The sequence below is a fragment of the Hoplias malabaricus genome, chromosome 17, assembly GCF_029633855.1.
Source record: "Hoplias malabaricus isolate fHopMal1 chromosome 17, fHopMal1.hap1, whole genome shotgun sequence".
Taxonomy (NCBI): Eukaryota; Metazoa; Chordata; class Actinopteri; order Characiformes; family Erythrinidae; genus Hoplias; species Hoplias malabaricus.
The window spans coordinates 7,845,106-7,870,694 of NC_089816.1; the positions used below are offsets into that span (position 1 = coordinate 7,845,106).

General features: G+C 40.0%; 1 protein-coding gene across 2 annotated transcripts in view; it reads right to left on the reverse strand.

Moving 5' to 3' along the window:
• The window catches only part of snx25 (sorting nexin 25), a 45,012-nt gene that overhangs the window by 5,360 nt on the left and 14,063 nt on the right, over window positions 1-25,589 (reverse strand). For both annotated transcript variants that reach the window (XM_066648857.1, XM_066648859.1), the window contains exons 4-15: window positions 25,353-25,525; window positions 12,764-12,938; window positions 10,302-10,372; window positions 7,803-7,993; window positions 6,663-6,794; window positions 5,593-5,865; window positions 4,153-4,317; window positions 3,224-3,355; window positions 1,731-1,871; window positions 1,344-1,457; window positions 549-710; window positions 227-344 (exon numbers count right to left, since the gene is read on the reverse strand). In XM_066648857.1, coding sequence (XP_066504954.1) covers window positions 227-344; window positions 549-710; window positions 1,344-1,457; window positions 1,731-1,871; window positions 3,224-3,355; window positions 4,153-4,317; window positions 5,593-5,865; window positions 6,663-6,794; window positions 7,803-7,993; window positions 10,302-10,372; window positions 12,764-12,938; window positions 25,353-25,525 — 1,847 coding nt within the window. The remainder of the gene's footprint in view (window positions 1-226; window positions 345-548; window positions 711-1,343; window positions 1,458-1,730; window positions 1,872-3,223; window positions 3,356-4,152; window positions 4,318-5,592; window positions 5,866-6,662; window positions 6,795-7,802; window positions 7,994-10,301; window positions 10,373-12,763; window positions 12,939-25,352; window positions 25,526-25,589) is intronic.

Consider the following 25,589-nt stretch of genomic DNA (forward strand, 5'->3'; position numbering starts at 1 on the left):
TATTTTATAGTAGATCAGTTCATTACAAATTAATATTCAACTACCATGTAAACAGTTTATGCGGAACAAAATTTCAGGTCAAATTTTTATATCATTAAAACTCATACAACAGCAATCACATTTTCACACACTGCCCCACAACAGGGGCCCACACACACACACACACACACACACACATAACAACTGGCAGACTGCACAAAGCAGTTAAAGGAAACAAAACACTTACTGCCCCTGAGTTCAAAGACCTCTCCAATGAGCATAAAGAAGGGCTCAGCGAGGTCATCTTTCTTTCCATCTGCCTCATCGCCATAGTCCGAAAGATCACTGTCATCTTCAGCCTCATCCTGTGTGAGAGCAAGAGGGATTTCATTTCATTTCATGAGTGTTGGTAGGGATTCAGTCACACTCTGCATTTAGGCATTGTTTATGTCGTCTATGGAGCTTCAACTACCTTTGAACGTGGGTCAGGATCTTTTTCCAATTGAAAACATCCATTACATCCTTTCACTACATATGCTCTTCAGAATGTGTTACATGTGTGTACAAACCTCTTGATGGGAGAAGAAGTCACGAGGCAGTCTCCCAAGCAAAGAGGCAAGGGAGAAGGAGGATTTTTTCTGGATGTCAATGACCTTAAGGTGCTCTGGTGAAGGGCTTAGGAAAGCATATAATGCCTCACTTTGGCACATCAGCTCATCTGTCAGCATTTTCTAGAACAGAAAGCCATACACAAGCATATAATACACTGAGCAAAGCTCTCAAGAACTATTAAAAAAAAAACAATTACTTTGATTAAAATTTTTACATTGAATTGACCTTATGGAAGTCTAGACCACACAGGCACCTAGTTTCAGACTTCGATTCACCAAGGCTGTCCTGGTCCAATCTGCTAATTCATGTTATAATGATGGAGTGATTGAAAAGTTTGAAATGTTGTTCACAAGGGTTGTACCCTTTAACTAGTAATTAAATGTAAGTAACTATGTAACTGGATCAACTGTAATATCTGAAAAATGTTGGTGTTTTACTGTGGTCAAACCAGCTGCCAAATATCAAAACATGGGTAATTGAGTGGCAAGTTTATTTTTGTGGTTGTGCTCTCATTTTTCTCTTGCCAGCTTTGTGCCTGCACTCTGTGTAATCTTTGCTGGTGGGTTAAGAGAAAACATTTTCAATCAGACTAACACTTAACAGTCCTTCATCCAGCAACAACCTCCCAGGGGAGCTGAAATTACTTTGGTTCTGATTGCAGAAAGAAAATGTTCCACGGATTGTTAGTCATTAAAAAGGCACAAGGGATCTAGCACTGTGAGAAATACAGAGTGTAATGCACTGAGACTCACCTGTAAAAACATATTTAGTTGGTTTTTGGATTTCTCAAGAAATTTTTGGTCAATTGATTTGAATGGCAGTTTACTCAGAGAGGGAAGCTGGACTTTCTTCAAAGAAGGAAAACACTGGAACAGGAGAAAAAGAAAGTGTGAGAGATGTGAAGTGTGTGGAGAAAGAGAGAGAGACTGATGGCCTGTGGTGATACAGTTCTGTCATGCATAATTTGTATCACATCTCATAACCTGCAAGAGTGTGATGACTCATCTTGTTGCCATAGCAACACAGTCAGGCACAGGGAGAGAGTCACTGCCAGATCTCAGTGGTATTTGAAATATTTTCTGAAGCAGACCAGGGGAATGTCACGTCATAAATGCGAGCAGGTGAAGACAGGTACCTACCTCAGTGAGCTTCCGGTGCAGTGCTTGGAATTCGCTCAGCTTCCTGCAAACGGTCCAGCAGCTGTTCTTTGAGTCGTCTCCTACTAAGAGACTCACTGCTACAGAGTAACATGGCATTTGTTCGCCATTCTCCTCACAGGCCTGACATACATACACACACACACACACTTACTATGGCATATATAATAATACATTTAAATATTTCCATCAATTCCACAGGTCTTATGCTATAAGATTATTTAAGCAGAATCAGAAGCATATTATCAGCTTCTTCAGAATCTTGTATCTCCTAAAAGGGATCAATTGGACAAGGAAAGACAAAAAAAAACAAACAAGAAAACAAAGCACAAAGAAGAAAAACACTTTTATAATCGGTGTATGTCAATTAAATAGACCGCATTTCAAATATTTTGGGTTATTCCTATTGCTCCATTCATCATGAAATTTTAAAACAATACAAAAAAATGTTTTAAAAGGTGACAAAAATGGAGATTAATTTTTCTTTGTTCTGGCAGAGACAATATCTTTTGACAGTTAGTGCTACATGATGATTTACAATTTCATTTAAGGCTCATTTCTGAAAGGTCACATTTTGCACGAGAGCTACAGGGATTAGACAATGAAACTGAAACACCTGTCATTGTAGTGTGGGAGGTTTCATGGCTAAATTGGAGCAGCCTGGTGGCCAATCTTCATTAACTGCACATTGCACCAGTAAGACCATGTGCATCCAATGGTTCAAACATTGTGTCCTGAAGGCGGTGCCGTGTATCAGGACGACAATGCACCAACACACACAGCAAGACTGGTGAAAGATTGGTTTGATGAACATGAAAGTGAAGTTGAACATCTCCCATGGCCTGCACAGTCACCAGATCTAAATATTATTGAGCCACTTTGGGGTGTTTTGGAGGAGCGAGTCAGGAAACGTTTTCCTCCACCAGCATCATGTAGAGACCTGGCCACTATCCTGCAAGAAGAATGGCTTAAAATCCCTCTGACCACTGTGCAGGACTTGTATATGTCATTCCCAAGACGAAAAGACGCTGTACTGGCCGCAAAAGGATGCCCTACACCATACTAATTACTAAAATACTAAAATTACTGTGGTCTAAAACCAGGTTTTTCAGTTTCATTGTCCAACCCCTGTAGATCTAATAGTAGGAGTAGCTGCTGTTCCAATGCTGTTGATTTCTGTTTTTGTTCCCCCCCATTCAGCAGACAAGCAATAACTGAATAACAGCAAATTAAGCCTGAGAAAATACTGCCAACACAGAGAAATGTGGGGTTTCATTTCAAGCCAAGAAGCAAAATCCAATTTACTGATCACATGACAAATATAAAACCTGAAAAGTTGCAACAAAAATATCATGCCTATGAAAAAGTGAAGACTTTTAACCAACTGCACAAATTAGATTTTTTTGCAAAACAACATTATGAACAAAAAAAAAAAGGTTGTTGTTAGGGAAACACTCAGCTGGTGGCAGACTGACCTCGGCAGCGCTAATGATGGCCCTCCAGGTGCCCAGGTTCTCACACCACCAGTCTGTGCGTGAAATATGCAGCTGCAGGTCGCTGTGTTCCTTCTCCATCACCCTGATCTCCTCCTTTAGCATCGTCACAATCTGCAGACAGGAAGTAATTATCAGAAGCACATTCTACTGTATAGTCTGTTACAATGTCTGCACTTTTGTCTGTAACACTGCCACTATGCCATGTAACAGATTAACCTAGCAATAAAGCAAACAATAACAAAGCCAAATGAGGCTTAGACAGTTAAAAAAACTATACAGATACAGAAAACATATTTATTAAGAAAAGACATAACCAACTTCTGACTTGATGGTTAGAAACGCTCGTTTATTTGAAGTTTGTTAACAACATGTTTAGAGGCAACAGTGAGGAACATTTCTTTAAACTGCTAATCTGCTACTAATATATCCATTTTAGCTGGTACTATAAACAAATGCATTTAATTAAAACAGTTAATTGCACATGTTTAGATGAAAAATTTCACCATCTGAAACTTTATGATTGTGATAGATCAAAATAAGGCCGCAGTAAATTCCAATCAGCAGAGCAATGCACATTTGCATTCCCAGTCTCTCAGTAATAACTTGCTTCAAGGTTTGACCCAGAAAGAATGGGAGTCTTGGCCTTTCTCAGAGGTGACTACGCAAAGTCAGCCCTTATCAGCAGACAGCTGTCTTGACACTAGTGGCTCAGCTGAAGGAGAACGCCTACACTTACCTTGACATTGACAGACAGGTCATGGCCATATTACTATAAATAAATCATGCTAAAGTGAGGTCATTCTCTTCTTTTTTTAAACTGAAGCCCTGAGGGAAGCCTTTATGGCCACAATCACACAAACATATGCACTGTGTACTACAAACAGTGGAATACACACAAACATACACACCTTTTTGTCAGTTCTGGGTGCACTTTGAATGATGCCGAGTGCTTGCCGTTTGTACTCCAGTCGTTCACACAGCTGGCTGAGCTTGTTTGCAGCATAGCTAGCCTGCTCATTAATGCCTTTACTGCCCTCATCCACAGCAACCTCAACACCCTCCATAGCCTGGCACTACAAACACACACACACAAAAAAAAAATCAATTAATTAAAAAAAATAATAAAAATAAAACATATGAACAAATGAAGAATCCAGTATCAGCTGTCACAATCATTCAGTTTTATATCAATGCATTCCTAATATGAATGTATATCCATATATGTATAAGAGCATTTTGTATATCCACTGTATCCAAAAACATACCTGTAACTTGCAGTGACATTATCATGCAGTAATAATTCAAGATTTACTGCCCTATTAGCACACCCTAGAACAGGGGTCCCCAATTACCTTTCCTCAAAGGCCACATCCAACCAACATCGCAAAGGCAAGGGCCAGTGTGTCATTCTCATACAGTAAGGGACAAAAGTTGTAAACACATGGGCCAAACTAACTACAGTGTTTTGATTTTACTTACTGTTTAATGAGTGTAGTGACAGTGACGGGTTGAAACAAGTGACCTGAATTTGGGGCGGTGCTCATTGATTGGTTTGCTTTTTTCTTTTTGACACCAGTAGCGTTAGGCCCCGGTCACACTGGGTTTTTGCATTTCACTTAGGCTGTTTCTCAGTACTTCAAACGGCCTTACTTGGTTGTACAAACTTTGTGAGGTTAACTCGAGAGTACAAAGCTCTGAGGACAGGAGGACGCTGGATTGTTGTTCTGTAATTGGAATGCCAACTTACTTGATGAGTCACGGTCTCTGTGGTGGGGAAAAGCTCTCGCGCTGAGGTTGGGGCGATATGAATTCTGAGATATCTGCCTCACTCAAGTCTAAATAAGTCTCATCCCAGTGCAGAGCAAGAACATATCCGGGTATTGTTGCTGTACTTGAATAGATGTGGACTTTTAAACAGAACAGGATTTGAGCTGCAATTACTGATGTTTCCCAAGAACATAAGAGCACACAAGAACGCATACTGAGGAATAGCTTTAGCCTGGTGAAATGGGTGTGGCTGAGTGGGAGGCCACCAATCAACGCTGTAAACCCTCCTTCATTTTGTCTCTGCAGTTTCACATCTGAAGAGCTCTGGTTGTCTAGAAGCAGTGGTGAAATTTAAGAAATTTCACATGCACAAATTTGAGGACACAAACCCAATATGACTGTGGCGAGCCAAAGGTTTAGCTCTTGCGGGCCGCATTAGGCCACCTTTTGGGGAACCCTGCTCTAGAACCAGAAATAGAAACCACAGGTACAGAGTAATGTGGAATATACGAATAATAGATTAATGAAGTCAATGGCAATGAGTGACAATGGTGACAATGGCAATGAGAGCAAGAACCCACTCCATCATCTTTATCTTCACTGCTGGACTGCGAGCTGCTCCTCTGCTCTTCCCGCTTCATTAGCCGCTCATACAGGTCACTCACAAGGAAAGATGGGTAATATCGCTCCTTCATAGTTTCATAGACATCACTTTGGATCTTGTGGAATACGTCTGTGCCCTTGTTCCCAACCAGAGTCTGCTGGATTTCTTTATACAGAGCTTTCTCTACAGGGATCTCACGGCTTTCCACAAAGTCCTGGTAGATCTCTCCAACCAGTTGTGGCACCTCATTCTGTGGGAATAAGGAGAAACATGGGCAAGTCTTTTTGCAAAGTGCCAGAAACGTTTCTGTAAATAATGTTAAAATTGGCTTGATGCACAGTGTTCAAAACTACTTTCATGAAAATTAAGTTGGCTAACATTACTATGCATTTGTACGAGTAAGGATCTTATGCTCAGTTTTATGGACGGGTGGGACTTTTCCACAACATCGACTTTCATTATTTGCTTGCTTGAGCATGTAGTCAAATGATTTTAAATTACCATGCAAATGTGACAAGAATCTAAGATTTCATCCTTTGCCTGTAACCTAACTATCCATGTCTATAGCAATTCTTCAGCACAGTTTATTAAAAGAGAGTAGGTGTCTAACAGAAGCTCCCTGTTCGGCCTTTGCCTCCAGCACATTGAGCAACGCTGATCTGGCCAGTGATGATGATCTTGTGCTCATCACATGCTACCATTAAACAGAGTTTCAGCTTTTTTGCCAAAAGCAAAGTATCAAAGGCAAAAGAATTATCTGATACTTTAGGAATAAACATGGCATAAATTGATGTTTTTTTAGTTCAGAACAAAAGGCTGTGTGCCTTCTAAGCCTGGTTCAAATTTATCTTGAATTTGAACATAATTAAAAAAGTTCAAGAAACTTTTCATAAGCATTTTCACACCTCTAAGAAAAAAAAGGAAGCCAAGAGCTGTGAAGTGCTCACGTCAAAACGCTGCAAACCATAAAGAAGAAATATCTCTCTACAGATACAAGCTTTTCATAAGGCAGTGACAATGTGCAGTCCCACTGAATGTATATCTCACCTTATTAGCAGTTTTAAGTGTCTCCACCAGCTCCCAAAAACTGATAAGAGCCCTCTTATCCACTCGTTCCATGTAGATGCGGAAATGTTCTCGATATATGGCATTGGACATGATCTCCTCAAATTGTAGAATCTGTAGAGGGAAGACGTTTACTTAATAAAAAGTATAGGTTCACACAAGCTCAGACAAATATTGCTCTATTGGCTTGGACAATTTGGATAAACACCATATCACGGTAATTTATGCATACAGAGACATAAAATTAAGCACCATCTGCTGCAGCAACATCATCTGGAAAAGGTTCAAAATAGGATTGAGGAATTAGGTTGGTTTGGTACGAGGGACATTCTCTCCAAAAAAATATGGCATTCTAGGAGCCTGATCACTAAGAATTCAGCCTTGAGCAATGAGCCATTTACTAGAGCATGAAGCCTGAAACAATATACATATTAGTACTACACTGAAAGACTGCTGTATGACCAGCTTCCATTGTCTGATGGACTGGTAACCGATGACACACATGAAGGCACCAGAGTTTGACACAGTAATCTCAAACATGCCTTTGAAATCTCCCAGTAAGCACACACAAGCACATCAGACAGTCGGTGGGCCAAGGCTGGCTGAGCATGAGACCACTGAGCATCTAAGAATAACGATGAGCCCACCAGAGCGGAATGATCTGTCAGTTTCTCCTCAAATCCAATCTGAATGTGCAGCTCATGGCTGGATCCAATAAACTTGGTCCACAGAGACAGAAGAGAGAGAGAGACAGCCCTTAAGTGTGTGCTGCATTATGACAGCCCTGACAAGAACAACACGTAATAAAATTAAGAGCAGGTCAAAGAGGTCTTCCCCCATGTTGGAGCACAAATTTCCTCTGAGAAATGCAGCCAGGCAGAGGAGAAAAGAGAAGCAAGGGGAGGGGGTGTAAATATACACTCGCACAAGATCTCTTTGAGTGTGCTGAGAACACAGACATAACACTACCCATGTTTGTGTGTAACCAATGGAATCTATTTTTAGAAAACATGATTCAGAATACCAAGTCTTGGCAGAGGCATCTCCTGTCTGACTCTATACTAGCAAGCAAACAAGAATAGTTATAAGCCATTAAGAATGATTCCTTCAGGGTCTTCTCACCTTCTGGCCCTGGGGCCCAAATCCTTCGTCCTGGTTGCCATCATCCAGTTGGTCATAATTGGGACCCTCCAAGAGTCGAATCTTCTTCTCACACTGCTTCTTAGCCACTGTCAGCTGGTTAATGTAGCGCTTTATATCCCTAGTTCCTAGCAAATCGGCTTTCATAACAGCTACATCCTTCCCTTTACTGTCTGTAAAAAGAAGAAAGAGTTATAAAGAAGAAACAAGACAGGCTGAAAAAACAATGGCAACACTGAGAATAAAAGTGAGAGGGGAAAAAAAAAAACAACAACTCTGATGGGCTCTGCTGGATGAAGACGAATGAGAAACCATAATTTTAGGCCATAAAATAGGGAGTAGGCGGACAGGCTCCAGACTGTCTTGCATTTAGCTTAAATTTCTCTCACTTTCAAAGTGTGACACACAAAGCTGTGAGCTTTGCTGTGACACAAGCGAGGCCCACAGAACACAGAGACCTTCGCTCAAACTAAGATACAACCTCACATTCTCATAAGTACATACATAATATCAAAAAGTGAACAATTCAAACCTATTCTGGAGGTGAAGAATGTCCATTAAATAAGATGTAAATAGCTTTTAAATAGTCTACATTATTTCTAGGCCATGGATGTTCCGAAACAACTTGTGTTTTGGCATGTTTTAAAGTGTTTTTTTTTAAAGAGCAATGTGTAAAGCATAGACACAAACCCAAAAGATAAAGAACCGAAAAATGAGCAGTCACTGAGGACAGACGTCATCTCAGCATGCTCTGTCTGGGAGAGACAAAGCGATAGCAGGGAAAAGGAAAAAAGAAAAAGAGGCAGTGACAAGGGTGAGAGTGAAAGTGAGAGAGCAAAGAGTGCAAGAGAGAGAGAGAGAGAGAGAGAACGAACAAGAGTTGGGGGGGGGTTGAGAAGGGAGGAGTCTTCACAGCCTCTGCTAGCTTTAATAGAATGTGACACAGTGACAGCCCAGTGAGGATTTATTGATTCGTTCATTATTCGGTGGCTGGAGCTGCCAGGTATGAGGAAATAAGTGAGGGGGAAATAAAAACCTGCCTGATGGACAAACAGCTTGACAAAACATCCTGAGGGAAACCAAACTACAAGTATGTTTTAATTCATTGTAGTACTCACTGTTTTTAATTTAGCACTAAGATTTTCTCAGATAAACACAACATGGCCAAGGTTTCCAGACACCTGCTAAGCCCCCCCTCCACACCTCCCCCTTTTTATCATCTACCTTTTGCTCTTCTAGAAGTGCCTTACTTTAGATGTTGGAACTTTGGATGTTGTTTTCAGGAGAGCACAAGGGCCATTGGTAAGATCAGGTATGGATGCTGGGTGATTAGTTCTAGATCACAAACACCACTTCCAATATTTACCAAAGATACTGGATCAATCTCCATTGCCACACAGACTACAGTTGCACTACTTTGCAGCCCTGTGCTCCAGCCATCACTTGGCAATGGGCATGATAAGCCAGGGCTTGTGTGCAGTATGTACAAAGTGTTTTTACGGAGATTATACAAGCCTGTGTGTGCATAGGCATTTGAGCAGTGATTACATTTTATAATGTAAGTTCAGTGTCTGGATAACTAATGTCTGGATACATCTGGACATATAGGGACGATCAGACTCTTTGGATTGTGGATCTGCTGTTCAGTGCTACGCAAAACATAATTACAAATATTCCATTACAAAAACTTTTTCTAAATTCAATGCTGATATTTCATTACACCCAAAATAGCTTCTTCGTCTGAGAACAAAAGAGAAGGACAAAGAGCATCATCAAAACACAACACAATTAAAACTGTCGGCCAGTGACATTTAGTTGTAAAGCAGTTGCTATGTTTTATGGACTACACAGTAACTGGTAGAGGACACATTAAATGCCATCTCTGGCTAGCACAGCCTTCTGTCTCTGATCACATTTAATGAGCCAGCAAGCCAATCTGGCTGTAATTACTGACCTGTCAGTCTCTCACAGGCAAATAGCTGGACCGAATGAAGCGGAATAGCTTTGCTATAGTGACTGGAGATTCACTGGTTTCTCATTTTCCCATATTTGGTTCATTTTCATAAGATGACCTTTAAAAACACTCCACAATACATATTGATGAATCGGTACATAAATGTGCCGACGAGTTTCAGATAGCTAACAGGAAATTCAAAACAGCTGATCTGAAGTGCAGTTGACCACTGCTTTTCTGGTTGTAGAAGACCACAAAAAAATGCAAACAAACACTGTGTACATTTAATGGAGTTGGAAATCTTCAGCCTAAGAACCACAGCTGAGAAGTCACAGCAGCACTAGATGAGTTGTGCATATACGCAGGTATTTACACACAGCTCTGAAGAAACAGACTTGCTAACAGATAGAAACAGAAAGTTAATATCGCAGTACTGTAGTTTTCAGCTTGTGTTCTCGACAATGTTTGCAACAGTTGATTTCTACTCCAACAGAGAATGCATATATTGTAAAATAAGTCAATCTTACCTTTCTGTTTCTTAAACTGTGGGATGCTGCTGAGAGTGGTCGCCCGAACAATCTCTACGACTATCTGATACCTACAAGAAATGAATGTATTGTTTACATGATATTTTAACAAATCAGCACCACTTATTTATAACAGCGCAATAATGAATGCAGTCATAACGATCCACTGCATCATTTCCTGCATAATCACTACACTGACTAAGACAGGGAAGGAATTTCTTTAATCTCAGATTGTGCAGTGTAAAAATTACAACTAAAAGGCACCTAAATTGGTGATGAAATAGACTATTATGCTTTCAAATAATCTCATATTTCATTAAAGAACATGGAGAATTCCTCCAATGACATAATATTGCTATAAATGAATGGGATGTATCGTCTTGCTTAGAAAAAATGACCGAATTTTCATTACAGATCACCGCTCCCTCCAGCTCTCAATGGGGAGAACAGGAGGCAGAGAAAGATGTACTTAATGAAAGGAGCTCATGAAAGTCAAATTGAAGTGATTTTAAAAGTTCAGAGACCTGCAGTGGATATCATCTGGGTGTAGATTAGAAGTCTGACAAAGGAAAATGAGACACTACATGATATCACTAGAATATATACAGGCTTCCTGACCAGCATAAAGCATGCTTAATTCAACACAACATTTAATGTGATGGTTGTTTATCAGATAACATATGAAGGCAAACTTCAAGTGTTCAGTACTAGAAATACGAGATGCTTGCTCAGTGATTAGACAATGATTGGGTTTTATGTTTGCTTCACAACAAGATGTTGGTTTCTTGTTTGTTTGAATGTGCCACGCTCGGCTTGAATGAGCATCTACAGGATCTAATTTTATTTACACACGGCCATAGTTTCCTTTTCATTTTTCTTGAGGTACAATAGGAAATGACATCAAAGATTTTTACTTTCTTCATTTTGGCTCATCTTCTTGGCTGGCTCTGTTTTATTCTATGTCTTGTGTTTATGTGCATCACCTAGCAACACGCTCATTAGCTGACCCCATAAAGCAAGAAAATGGCTGTGGAAAGATTTGGCATCAAACTACTATTAAATCACCACAGCATGTGCACTTTCTTTTCTTCACCACTGAGCAGATCCATAGTGTTCTCTTATTAAAACACTGACGTCAGAGATGTATTAACCATCCAGTAACAGGAGCCAGGTTCTATCATTGTCTGAAATCCTTTTTAAAACATCCTAAAGAGGGAAATCTTTTTTTTCCCCTACTGAGTATAATTTCTAACAAAAGACTGTGATTAAAGCTGCATTAATATAAACTGATTTTTAAAAAAATGAAAGGGGTTGTTGTCACGGAAACAACCCCCTTAGGAACCCATTAGGTAAAGGTCCCTAGAAATTTAGACTACAAGTGCTGCTTATTTGTTTAGTCCTAATGCAAAAACAAAAAATCCTATTATTTCCTACATTCCAAACAACTGACCTTTTTACTCCAATTAATTTTGGACTATTTCTGTTATTCCATTAATTCTGAAATTTTCCCATAATGTACAGGACAGTTTGCATTTTCAAAATCAATCATCTAATTTGCCCCACCACAAGGAAACTGCAAGTTCTAAAAAAAAACATAACAGGCCTCACTTTCCCCACATCATTCAATGCAATTCTGGTAAACAGAATTTTTAGGGAGTCTATAATGCAACAGAACTGGCAGTCTTTTTTCTCCTTTAAGCATGCGGAGCTGATTTCCCTGTCTTGAAGAGACATGCGCTAGCTTAGTAGCTTTGTAGAATAATGTGGTATGAGGAGACCAAGCTAGCTGACTAAATTAAATAAATAAAACACCTAACCCTTATTTTATTGGTACAGATCAATAAAGCTGAAAAGTTGCAGAGGAGTCTTTTTTTTTAATGAATCTTATGAATTTCTTATGAGTCAATGACAGTTCACACAGAGCTGAACTCCAGAGCTGACAATTCATCTCACTCAAATAACAAATCTACAAATTTAAATGTGGATAAATGTTATCTAACTTAAGCTGACCTCAAAATGTACCCCACAGACTTTTAAGAAAAACTATGGTAGAATGAGAAATAAAAGAATAATATTTTGTTGCCAATTAACCTGTGTTGGGTATAAATGCTCACAACAAGCGATTGTTTACTGGCGAGTCACCAGCACGGCAACCTTCTGAAATATCCGCAGCTAATCGATAGCCCCTGCAAACCATAGATAACAAACTCATTAAAAAAAAACAAAAAAACCCCCAAAAGGGCAGAAACTGACAGGTGCAAGGTTTTCGACATCACTGTAATTGCAGTGTAGGTTGTTTGCAAGGATGAATGAACTGCATCATGATCCGTCCCTGACACGACTATCACAAGAGTAAACATGATGTACATACAGGTTTTAATGCTCAATGTGACAGATCGGTTTTAGTCAGAGAATTAGTGGGGGCAATGGGAAATTGGAGAAGAAGGTGATTTGTGTCCTACCTGAGCTGTTTGAGGAAGTCAATGTCAGTGCTGTTGCTTATAAGTTTAAAGAAATCCTCGTAGGAGTCTGCGTAGATATATGCTTTTTTATGCTGCTCACGATGCTCCAGCAAAGCCAACAGCATTTGGTTAATGTAATCAGGGTCACTTAACACCTCTACCAATGGCTTTAGCACTGAAAGAGAGAGAGAGATGATGGACTTCATAAAAAAGCCTTAGGAAAAACAAAAAATATAACACAAACACATTTTTGGATAATGAACCTTTATGGTACACAAAAACATTATATACAGAAAATACAGTGGCTATTATAGTATAGCTACCCTCTTTTACACACAATTAGGCCTGTATACTGCTGGCTTCACTGACATTTATACATAAAAACAGCACCCACAAAATCCACGAGCACTGCCTTCTGAAAGTAAAATGGCAACATTAATCTCTTTACCATCCTTAGTAGTATATATCCTACACCTTCTGTCAAACACCTCTGTGAATGATTTATGACCCCTTGATTTATGACCCCTGATTTATGACCCAGGTGACAGGTCAGTACAGGATGTCCTTATATGGGCTTCCCCTCACACCTACACCCCACCCCTGACACCCTCACCCCCCAACATATTGGGGGTGTGTTGTGTTTGCATGTGTTATTTAAAATGACCCTGTGGATTTCTATGGCTAAACGCTTTTTAAAATGTCTACAGTGTGTGTAAATCAGTCTCTTTTAAGAGAATCTGCAGTTACACCAACTATTAGTTCTGAAACCAACGTTGCTTTTGCGCCAAGGAAGAAACGGCGTGGTAAAGCATTTGGTAGCAGCCCTCGCGAATATTTTAGGGATGTTAAAATTAACCTGTTTGATTCTCGGGCTTATGACGTTTGTGGGATGGTCAAAAGTGGATCAACGCCTTCCAGTGATGTCTGTTAAAAGAAACATAAGCCGACACTGAAACCACACGAAGTCAAGAAACGAACAACACGCAAGCCATCATGTTTGAGGACATTCTTCCAGCAGACTATCCCGACACCCGTGGACCTATGTGGTGTGGAAATTATCGACTGTCAGACATTGAATATACGCCGATTGACACGGGTCATGGGCTTGTAAACTACAGCTATGGTGAATCGACGGCGGTTGCCAAAGCGGTATCAGACAACAGTTTGTTGGGTCAATATGGTGATGATCTCAGTTGTGTGGACATTGCGAACCCGCATGTTTTTCGACAAGACCCGGTGGATGATTTGGCAACGTTGATGGCTAGACAACTGACAATCGCTGAAGCTCCTGAAGACAACGCTATATCTGCTCCGATTGATGTGGTGGACGGGCAAGTAAGCTCTACGGCGCTAAAACTGATAAAGTCCACTGTCGTTGTAATCCTACAACACATCATAAACAACAAGCTGAAGGAAACATGTCTTGGTTGTGAAGTGGATCACCCTAGTCAACTTCGACATTCGTGTCTGTTTGAACCTGATATCTTCTTTTTTGAAAAATACTATAAAGATATAACAAGGACATTGTTCACGCCTGCCTTAAAACAGGCCATAGCTGGGCTTCTAAAGTGTTTTGGAATAGAACTACCCCTTCTAAAAATTCAAGGATGTGTTGAAACAGTCGTCTGTGAATTACAATGCGAGCCGTACATTGTGGAAAAGCTGCAGGAACTAAGAGAAAGCCTGATTGATCAAACCTCTGAACGGTTTGTCAGCGATGCCGTTGACTGTTGGGAAGGTGATTCAAAGACTTGCAGAGCTGTTTAAGTGAAAATGGGGATAGTTTGCGGACACCAAAGTCTGTCAAAGCGTGTGCTGAAACACCGTGTGAACTGCGAATTGACACGTTTGTTGTATAAATGTATTGACGATAGTGTGGATGATTTTACACTCGTTAATAGTGTGTATGATGTCAATGTTAAACGTTTACAAAATTTCAAGAACCAAATGAATATTGTTAAATCAACATCGCATGATTGGTGTCATTTGACACAGTTATGTATAGATTCTGATGAAACAACCCTTGTGACTATTAGTAAATTACTGTCTCTCATGCCTAAGAGTGAAAATGTGGTAAAAATTGGTTATGTGCTTTGTCTATGTACATATATAATAGACATTTGTGTGATAAAACTTTCAACAAAGAAACCAATTGATGTTCGTAAAGTGATTGAAACATTTGTTGAATATCTAGTTGAGAAAAATGTAGATGTGTGTGCAAACTTTTTAGATTTCATCGATGCATTGTGAATAAAACAGTCAAACAAACAAATCTGGGGTCATTATTTTCAACAATGTCATCTATCGACACATCAAATCTTATGAGAACGGTATATTACACGCCGTCTAATTCTGGTTCATTAGGCGGTAAAAATCGTTTGAAACGGGGTGTTTTAGAGAATACAGGATTGTGTCTGTCTGATCAACAGGTTTCAGACTGGTTATCTGGAGAGGATGCATACACACTCCACAAACCCATACGACATAATTACAAAAGAAACCGGGTTATAGTATATGGCATTGACGCTCAATTCCAAGCTGATCTTGTTGATATGAGTGCGTATTCTAGGGAAAATGACGGATATAAATATATGTTGACATGTATTGACGTGTTCAGCAAATATGCGTGGGCTCGACTGTTAAAAAATAAGTCTGGTATAGAAGTCTCAAAGGCATTTGCGAACATATTAGAAGAAGGCAGAGTTCCTCAAAAGTTACAGACTGACAGGGGTAAAGAGTTTTTCAACAAACATTTTCAAAATTTAGTATCAAAAAACAAAATCACACATTTTGCTACAGGTAGTGAGCTAAAAGCCAGTGTCATAGAGCGGTTTAATAGAACGCTAAAAAGTCGTATGTGGCGTTATCTAACAGCTGTAAACTCCAAAAGGTACATTGATGTTTTACAAGATATTATGAGCGGTTACAATAATAGTTACCACCGTAGTATCAAAACCAAGCCAGCTGATGTGACGAAAGAAAACGAATCTAGCGTGTTTAAAACGCTGTATGGTGTGAGAAACAAATTAGACAAGAAAACCATATTTAAGTACAAGACTGGTGACGTTGTGCGTATTTCTAAAGTCAGGGGTCCGTTTACAAAGGGGTATGAGGAGAACTATACACAGGAGTTTTTCACTATATCAGACTGTATCCGACGACAACCACCCGTTTATAAATTGAAAGATTATGACGGTGACATTATACACGGCCGTTTCTATGAAGAAGAGTTGCAAAAAATACGCATGTCTACAGAAAAAGCATTTAAAGTTGAAAAAATTTTGGATAAAAAAAAACAGGGTAAAAAAACAATGGTTTTAGTGAAATGGTTAGGTTGGCCGTCAAAATTTAACAGCTGGGTTCCTGAAAATGATGTTGTGGACATACAAAGGCCTTAAAAGGTGTTGTACTTTGTGAACTAGTTCATTTACATCAAAGGACAAATATGGGGGACAATGGTTTTTGCGTCACACTGCCGAGCAATTCGTCTATGTCGGTATACCCCGATAATCAAATTTCTAATTATAGAACAAAACTAGCGAAACCAATCGATCTAAAAGGTGACTGGGAAGTAGGGGTGATAGAGTTTCAATACCCACGAACGTGGACAACCTTTTGTGAGATAGATGCCACATTTAGCGTCATTGATAAAAAATCGGGCAAAACAACACAAATAACACTACCTACAGGGTATTATAACCATATACCGGCATTAGTTGCTGAGATTAATATCCATCTAGCAGACCATTCAATAGGTCTTGTTTATGACCAAATAAGTCACAGGTTATTTATTAAGACGTTATCTGATATCGGTTTGATATTTAATGGTAAACTAGCCATCATCTTGGGTTTTAAACCGGGTGTGATACTAGAGTGTGTAGTTAAAACAAATGACCCGGATGTCGTACAGAAAGAGTACGCGCCACACCCTGTCGACATCTATGGTGGTTTCTACTCAATGTTTGTTTACACAGACATTGTTGATTACCAATTAATTGGTGACAGTTTTGTACCTCTGTTGAGATGTGTACATATATCAGGGAACAACCATGATATTGTCACAGTTAGATACAGTAAGCCACACTACGTGTCGACAACAAAATCACAGATAAACGATATCGCTATAGAAGTGAAAACCGATCAGAACCAGCACGTAAATTTTTCTTATGGGAAAGTGGTTGTAAAGCTACACTTTAGACCTGTAAAACAAGGAATTAGGTTTTGAAAATGGAATCTTTCAACAGACTGGCCATGGATCCTGAACGTTACGTTTCTTACTATCAAAGTCAGGCCGGAGGCCACATGCCCGGCTATACAGGTAGCCCAACAATGTATGGCGCGGGATTTGGTGGGATTTTTAGAAATTTATTCAGAATGGCTATACCGTTGTTCAAGAAGGGTTTTAATATAGCCAAACCACATCTAAAAACAGCTGCTAAAAACATTGTAAGCGATGTTGTCAGTAACGGTCTGACGCGTATGATGGCACACAATCAAGATGGGTCGGGTATGTTGGTGATGGCTCGAAAATCTGTGAAACGACCCCCTGGTAAGAGGCGTGGCCGTCCTGCTAAGAAAACCAAGCTTGAGATGAAAAAACACATAGTGTCAAAAAGAAAGCGTAAGGGGAAGCAGACAACAACATCGACCTGTAGGAAACCTGTTAAAACCATTTTCTGATCATGGCTCTACTTCATCGCATGTCTGAGGAGTGTATTAAATCAGAACTGGACTTGTTTACAGTACCTTTAACACAAACCGCTATTGAGAAAAACACTTATGTCGAAATTCCGCCGCTGTCAGCAATATCCGACACTGCCCCACTGGAGTTTTTCATAGCCGGCCATGGTGAAGATTATATGGATCTAAATAACACACTATTATACCTTCGTCTTAAAATCACAAAACCTGACGGAAGCGACATTGATGACGGAGCCGCTGTGGGGTTGATAAACTATCCTGGAGCTACAATATTTTCACAGGTCGACGTGTCCCTAGGAGACAGGCTGGTATCACAGAGTTCAAGTACCTACCCATACCGTAGCATGATAGAATGTCTCGCCAACTATGGTCGGGACACCCTGGAAACTGTCTTCTCTGCAGGCCTCTTTTATCTGGACACTGCAGGGCATATGGATGAAACAAACCCCGCAAGGAACAATCGCGGTTTGGCAAAGAGGGCCGCATTTACAAACGCTAGTAATGTGGTAGAACTGCTGACCCCGATTCATAGCGACATATTTTTTCAGGAGAAATTGATGCTTAACGGTGTTGATATAAAAATTCGCATGACACGTAATAAGGATGATTTCTGTCTAATGCGGCATGACGCGTTAGCATACAAAGTGAATATTCTCTCTGCATCGTTATTTGTCAAAAAAGTATCTGTGTCACCAGCTGTAAGGTTGGGTCATGCCCAGACATTGTTGTCAACAACGGCTAAATACCCCATTGACCGCATTCTTCATCAGGTGTGAGGTTAAACGCATACAGAGTGTAGCCCTGTAGGAAATCCTGCCTATCAATTGGCAATGCCTGGTTTTTCAGATGTCTTCCAGATGCAAGCGCTAACTGGAAGAATTCGCGCACGGCGGAACCAGTGTGGAAATCGGGTTGGTGTGGTTTGGCTGGAAATTGTTGGCCGTCTAAATAGACCGCAAGAAACTCCAAGTTGTAATGTTTAAACGCGAAGGGGTTTTTATTATAGGCGCCTGTGAATGCATCATTATCAACCATGGCTATTATCATAGACTTAGGTAGAGTCCCCAAGAACAAATTTTCTTGGTTAGAAACACGTGTTCCAGCAGGTATGGAAAAATTTTTTAGACACACTCGGTCAATGGGGTATTTAGCCGTTGTTGACAACAATGTCTGGGCATGACCCAACCTTACAGCTGGTGACACAGATACTTTTTTGACAAATAACGATGCAGAGAGAATATTCACTTTGTATGCTAACGCGTCATGCCGCATTAGACAGAAATCATCCTTATTACGTGTCATGCGAATTTTTATATCAACACCGTTAAGCATCAATTTCTCCTGAAAAAATATGTCGCTATGAATCGGGGTCAGCAGTTCTACCACATTACTAGCGTTTGTAAATGCGGCCCTCTTTGCCAAACCGCGATTGTTCCTTGCGGGGTTTGTTTCATCCATATGCCCTGCAGTGTCCAGATAAAAGAGGCCTGCAGAGAAGACAGTTTCCAGGGTGTCCCGACCATAGTTGGCGAGACATTCTATCATGCTACGGTATGGGTAGGTACTTGAACTCTGTGATACCAGCCTGTCTCCTAGGGACACGTCGACCTGTGAAAATATTGTAGCTCCAGGATAGTTTATCAACCCCACAGCGGCTCCGTCATCAATGTCGCTTCCGTCAGGTTTTGTGATTTTAAGACGAAGGTATAATAGTGTGTTATTTAGATCCATATAATCTTCACCATGGCCGGCTATGAAAAACTCCAGTGGGGCAGTGTCGGATATTGCTGACAGCGGCGGAATTTCGACATAAGTGTTTTTCTCAATAGCGGTTTGTGTTAAAGGTACTGTAAACAAGTCCAGTTCTGATTTAATACACTCCTCAGACATGCGATGAAGTAGAGCCATGATCAGAAAATGGTTTTAACAGGTTTCCTACAGGTCGATGTTGTTGTCTGCTTCCCCTTACGCTTTCTTTTTGACACTATGTGTTTTTTCATCTCAAGCTTGGTTTTCTTAGCAGGACGGCCACGCCTCTTACCAGGGGGTCGTTTCACAGATTTTCGAGCCATCACCAACATACCCGACCCATCTTGATTGTGTGCCATCATACGCGTCAGACCGTTACTGACAACATCGCTTACAATGTTTTTAGCAGCTGTTTTTAGATGTGGTTTGGCTATATTAAAACCCTTCTTGAACAACGGTATAGCCATTCTGAATAAATTTCTAAAAATCCCACCAAATCCCGCGCCATACATTGTTGGGCTACCTGTATAGCCGGGCATGTGGCCTCCGGCCTGACTTTGATAGTAAGAAACGTAACGTTCAGGATCCATGGCCAGTCTGTTGAAAGATTCCATTTTCAAAACCTAATTCCTTGTTTTACAGGTCTAAAGTGTAGCTTTACAACCACTTTCCCATAAGAAAAATTTACGTGCTGGTTCTGATCGGTTTTCACTTCTATAGCGATATCGTTTATCTGTGATTTTGTTGTCGACACGTAGTGTGGCTTACTGTATCTAACTGTGACAATATCATGGTTGTTCCCTGATATATGTACACATCTCAACAGAGGTACAAAACTGTCACCAATTAATTGGTAATCAACAATGTCTGTGTAAACAAACATTGAGTAGAAACCACCATAGATGTCGACAGGGTGTGGCGCGTACTCTTTCTGTACGACATCCGGGTCATTTGTTTTAACTACACACTCTAGTATCACACCCGGTTTAAAACCCAAGATGATGGCTAGTTTACCATTAAATATCAAACCGATATCAGATAACGTCTTAATAAATAACCTGTGACTTATTTGGTCATAAACAAGACCTATTGAATGGTCTGCTAGATGGATATTAATCTCAGCAACTAATGCCGGTATATGGTTATAATACCCTGTAGGTAGTGTTATTTGTGTTGTTTTGCCCGATTTTTTATCAATGACGCTAAATGTGGCATCTATCTCACAAAAGGTTGTCCACGTTCGTGGGTATTGAAACTCTATCACCCCTACTTCCCAGTCACCTTTTAGATCGATTGGTTTCGCTAGTTTTGTTCTATAATTAGAAATTTGATTATCGGGGTATACCGACATAGACGAATTGCTCGGCAGTGTGACGCAAAAACCATTGTCCCCCATATTTGTCCTTTGATGTAAATGAACTAGTTCACAAAGTACAACACCTTTTAAGGCCTTTGTATGTCCACAACATCATTTTCAGGAACCCAGCTGTTAAATTTTGACGGCCAACCTAACCATTTCACTAAAACCATTGTTTTTTTACCCTGTTTTTTTTTATCCAAAATTTTTTCAACTTTAAATGCTTTTTCTGTAGACATGCGTATTTTTTGCAACTCTTCTTCATAGAAACGGCCGTGTATAATGTCACCGTCATAATCTTTCAATTTATAAACGGGTGGTTGTCGTCGGATACAGTCTGATATAGTGAAAAACTCCTGTGTATAGTTCTCCTCATACCCCTTTGTAAACGGACCCCTGACTTTAGAAATACGCACAACGTCACCAGTCTTGTACTTAAATATGGTTTTCTTGTCTAATTTGTTTCTCACACCATACAGCGTTTTAAACACGCTAGATTCGTTTTCTTTCGTCACATCAGCTGGCTTGGTTTTGATACTACGGTGGTAACTATTATTGTAACCGCTCATAATATCTTGTAAAACATCAATGTACCTTTTGGAGTTTACAGCTGTTAGATAACGCCACATACGACTTTTTAGCGTTCTATTAAACCGCTCTATGACACTGGCTTTTAGCTCACTACCTGTAGCAAAATGTGTGATTTTGTTTTTTGATACTAAATTTTGAAAATGTTTGTTGAAAAACTCTTTACCCCTGTCAGTCTGTAACTTTTGAGGAACTCTGCCTTCTTCTAATATGTTCGCAAATGCCTTTGAGACTTCTATACCAGACTTATTTTTTAACAGTCGAGCCCACGCATATTTGCTGAACACGTCAATACATGTCAACATATATTTATATCCGTCATTTTCCCTAGAATACGCACTCATATCAACAAGATCAGCTTGGAATTGAGCGTCAATGCCATATACTATAACCCGGTTTCTTTTGTAATTATGTCGTATGGGTTTGTGGAGTGTGTATGCATCCTCTCCAGATAACCAGTCTGAAACCTGTTGATCAGACAGACACAATCCTGTATTCTCTAAAACACCCCGTTTCAAACGATTTTTACCGCCTAATGAACCAGAATTAGACGGCGTGTAATATACCGTTCTCATAAGATTTGATGTGTCGATAGATGACATTGTTGAAAATAATGACCCCAGATTTGTTTGTTTGACTGTTTTATTCACAATGCATCGATGAAATCTAAAAAGTTTGCACACACATCTACATTTTTCTCAACTAGATATTCAACAAATGTTTCAATCACTTTACGAACATCAATTGGTTTCTTTGTTGAAAGTTTTATCACACAAATGTCTATTATATATGTACATAGACAAAGCACATAACCAATTTTTACCACATTTTCACTCTTAGGCATGAGAGACAGTAATTTACTAATAGTCACAAGGGTTGTTTCATCAGAATCTATACATAACTGTGTCAAATGACACCAATCATGCGATGTTGATTTAACAATATTCATTTGGTTCTTGAAATTTTGTAAACGTTTAACATTGACATCATACACACTATTAACGAGTGTAAAATCATCCACACTATCGTCAATACATTTATACAACAAACGTGTCAATTCGCAGTTCACACGGTGTTTCAGCACACGCTTTGACAGACTTTGGTGTCCGCAAACTATCCCCATTTTCACTTAAACAGCTCTGCAAGTCTTTGAATCACCTTCCCAACAGTCAACGGCATCGCTGACAAACCGTTCAGAGGTTTGATCAATCAGGCTTTCTCTTAGTTCCTGCAGCTTTTCCACAATGTACGGCTCGCATTGTAATTCACAGACGACTGTTTCAACACATCCTTGAATTTTTAGAAGGGGTAGTTCTATTCCAAAACACTTTAGAAGCCCAGCTATGGCCTGTTTTAAGGCAGGCGTGAACAATGTCCTTGTTATATCTTTATAGTATTTTTCAAAAAAGAAGATATCAGGTTCAAACAGACACGAATGTCGAAGTTGACTAGGGTGATCCACTTCACAACCAAGACATGTTTCCTTCAGCTTGTTGTTTATGATGTGTTGTAGGATTACAACGACAGTGGACTTTATCAGTTTTAGCGCCGTAGAGCTTACTTGCCCGTCCACCACATCAATCGGAGCAGATATAGCGTTGTCTTCAGGAGCTTCAGCGATTGTCAGTTGTCTAGCCATCAACGTTGCCAAATCATCCACCGGGTCTTGTCGAAAAACATGCGGGTTCGCAATGTCCACACAACTGAGATCATCACCATATTGACCCAACAAACTGTTGTCTGATACCGCTTTGGCAACCGCCGTCGATTCACCATAGCTGTAGTTTACAAGCCCATGACCCGTGTCAATCGGCGTATATTCAATGTCTGACAGTCGATAATTTCCACACCACATAGGTCCACGGGTGTCGGGATAGTCTGCTGGAAGAATGTCCTCAAACATGATGGCTTGCGTGTTGTTCGTTTCTTGACTTCGTGTGGTTTCAGTGTCGGCTTATGTTTCTTTTAACAGACATCACTGGAAGGCGTTGATCCACTTTTGACCATCCCACAAACGTCATAAGCCCGAGAATCAAACAGGTTAATTTTAACATCCCTAAAATATTCGCGAGGGCTGCTACCAAATGCTTTACCACGCCGTTTCTTCCTTGGCGCAAAAGCAACGTTGGTTTCAGAACTAATAGTTGGTGTAACTGCAGATTCTCTTAAAAGAGACTGATTTACACACACTGTAGACATTTTAAAAAGCGTTTAGCCATAGAAATCCACAGGGTCATTTTAAATAACACATGCAAACACAACACACCCCCAATATGTTGGGGGGTGAGGGTGTCAGGGGTGGGGTGTAGGTGTGAGGGGAAGCCCATATAAGGACATCCTGTACTGACCTGTCACCTGGGTCATAAATCAGGGGTCATAAATCAAGGGGTCATAAATCATTCACAGAGGTGTTTGACAGAAGGTGTAGGATATATACTACTATCCTTTGTACACCTCAGTCTCTCTCATCTTCTTAAATATTATTAAGTAGAGAGCTCAAACTTTCAGGGACTTAAAAGAGATACAAATATGCCAAAAGCAACGTAGCAGGCATCAATGTCAACTGTTTAGCAGATGGCCCAGAATCACTGGTCCAATTACAGGGAATGAGAGTTGGATGGATGTAGCCTCAATCTGCAAATTGGTGCCAGCTTCCAGGCAGCCGAGTGAACTTCCATCCCCAGCCATGCGCTTTTTAATCATGCAAAGTGAGAGCATCTACAATAATAATATTACTACATTAGTAGTAGTTGTAGTAATAAGTTATTATTATTATTATTATAACATTTGCACATATTAAAGGATCGAATATCCCATTAAGAGGAATTTCTTTCTGTACATTTGATTTAAAATGATTCATATACTAGCTAACCCTACACAGACCAGAATGTCAAGCTGTAGGATCACATTTCAAATTACCCTCTCTGTGAATCATTTCGAAATTGCCTTTTAGTAGTGATTTCATGGCAAATTACAGAAAACTGGTTTCTGTGATTTGATTAGACATATAATTGGAGTTGAAGGTCATGGCCAAGCCAACTACAGCAAAAGAACAGGCTTAGAGTTTACAGCACTAGATCACATATGGCTATGAGAAAGCTTTGTACTTCCTCTTATTCATCAAATAAATTACGAAGAGTTAAAATGAAACCAGTGGGAAGTGGAGAGCTCAAGCCAAAAACAAAGTTTCCAAATCTATTTAGCAGGTCTTGAAAAATGCCCTATTCTTGCCAGTGCGATTCAAGGCTTCAAGTGGAAAATATAAGCAATCCCTCACTTAGGGGTAAACAAATCCAAAAAAAATAAAATAAATAATAATAAAAAAAAAACCCACACACACAAGAAAGCAAAACAGATATAAAAACTAAGATTTGCAGTGCTGGTTTTGGTTGCAGGTAGAGGTTGCTTAGTAACCACAAAAAATATAAAATTGTACTCTCTGAGTGCATTTCTGTCACCCTGCGAGACAAACATATCCCCCTTCCTCGGAGTGTATGAGGCACCTCTGATCACTAAACCCTGCCCACACTTTCTGCATAGAAAAACACACACAGAATTGGAGTCATCTGCTCACTGCATCCATGGTGGTCTATCCTTATGTTCACATAAACCAAACAAATAAACGAGAACAGATGCTCCAAAAATGGAATAGTTCCTATAGCTATTCATACAGGGAGATACTGATACAGTGAATTCATACTGAATTGCTGTATCAGAGTGAGGAATCAGTGGATCGAGGCAAATTGACTTGGGATCCATAAGTAATTAAACAAACAAACGGTAAATGAGTCAGACCACCAGCCTCAGTAGGGAGCCTCTTACCAATAATCAAACCTTTTAGATCTTGAGTTCCAAGCAAGACTCATTATTTAACTTCTCACAGCAGCGAAAGTGAACAGCTGTGGAAATCAAGCCACTGCTGGTATCTTCAGCCAACATTTTTAGATTCTTTTCTCCGATATGAGATGCTGCTTGGCACTTTTGACATCACAGTTACATCAGCAAAAAAACTGCTAATTAATGGCTCATGATTAAGCAGCTGTTCTTTAAAATCAGCCAGAGACAGAGTTCTCAGACAAATTATACTTACCGCAATGCAACTTATGCAGTTACCAAAGACAGGTAATCAATACATTAAATACTGCTCAGGTTTCGTTTGAGTTGGGAAGGAAAAGTATGAAAACTGAGCGTCACCTTTAGTGGCAACAACCTCAACCAGGACCAGGCGGAGACTACGGCAGCGTGCGTCACGTGCAGGCAGCATACACAGCACGAGCAGACGAGAGCAACAGCGCAGAAACTGCATCTCATCCTCAGGACTGCGCAGACATGGGTGTAGCGCCAAAGGCCTCGGAGATTCCTCCTGCCTAATTGAGGGGTGGGGGACAGGAGGAAATGAGGGCCAAAGGAAATAAAGAAGAGAGAAAGAAG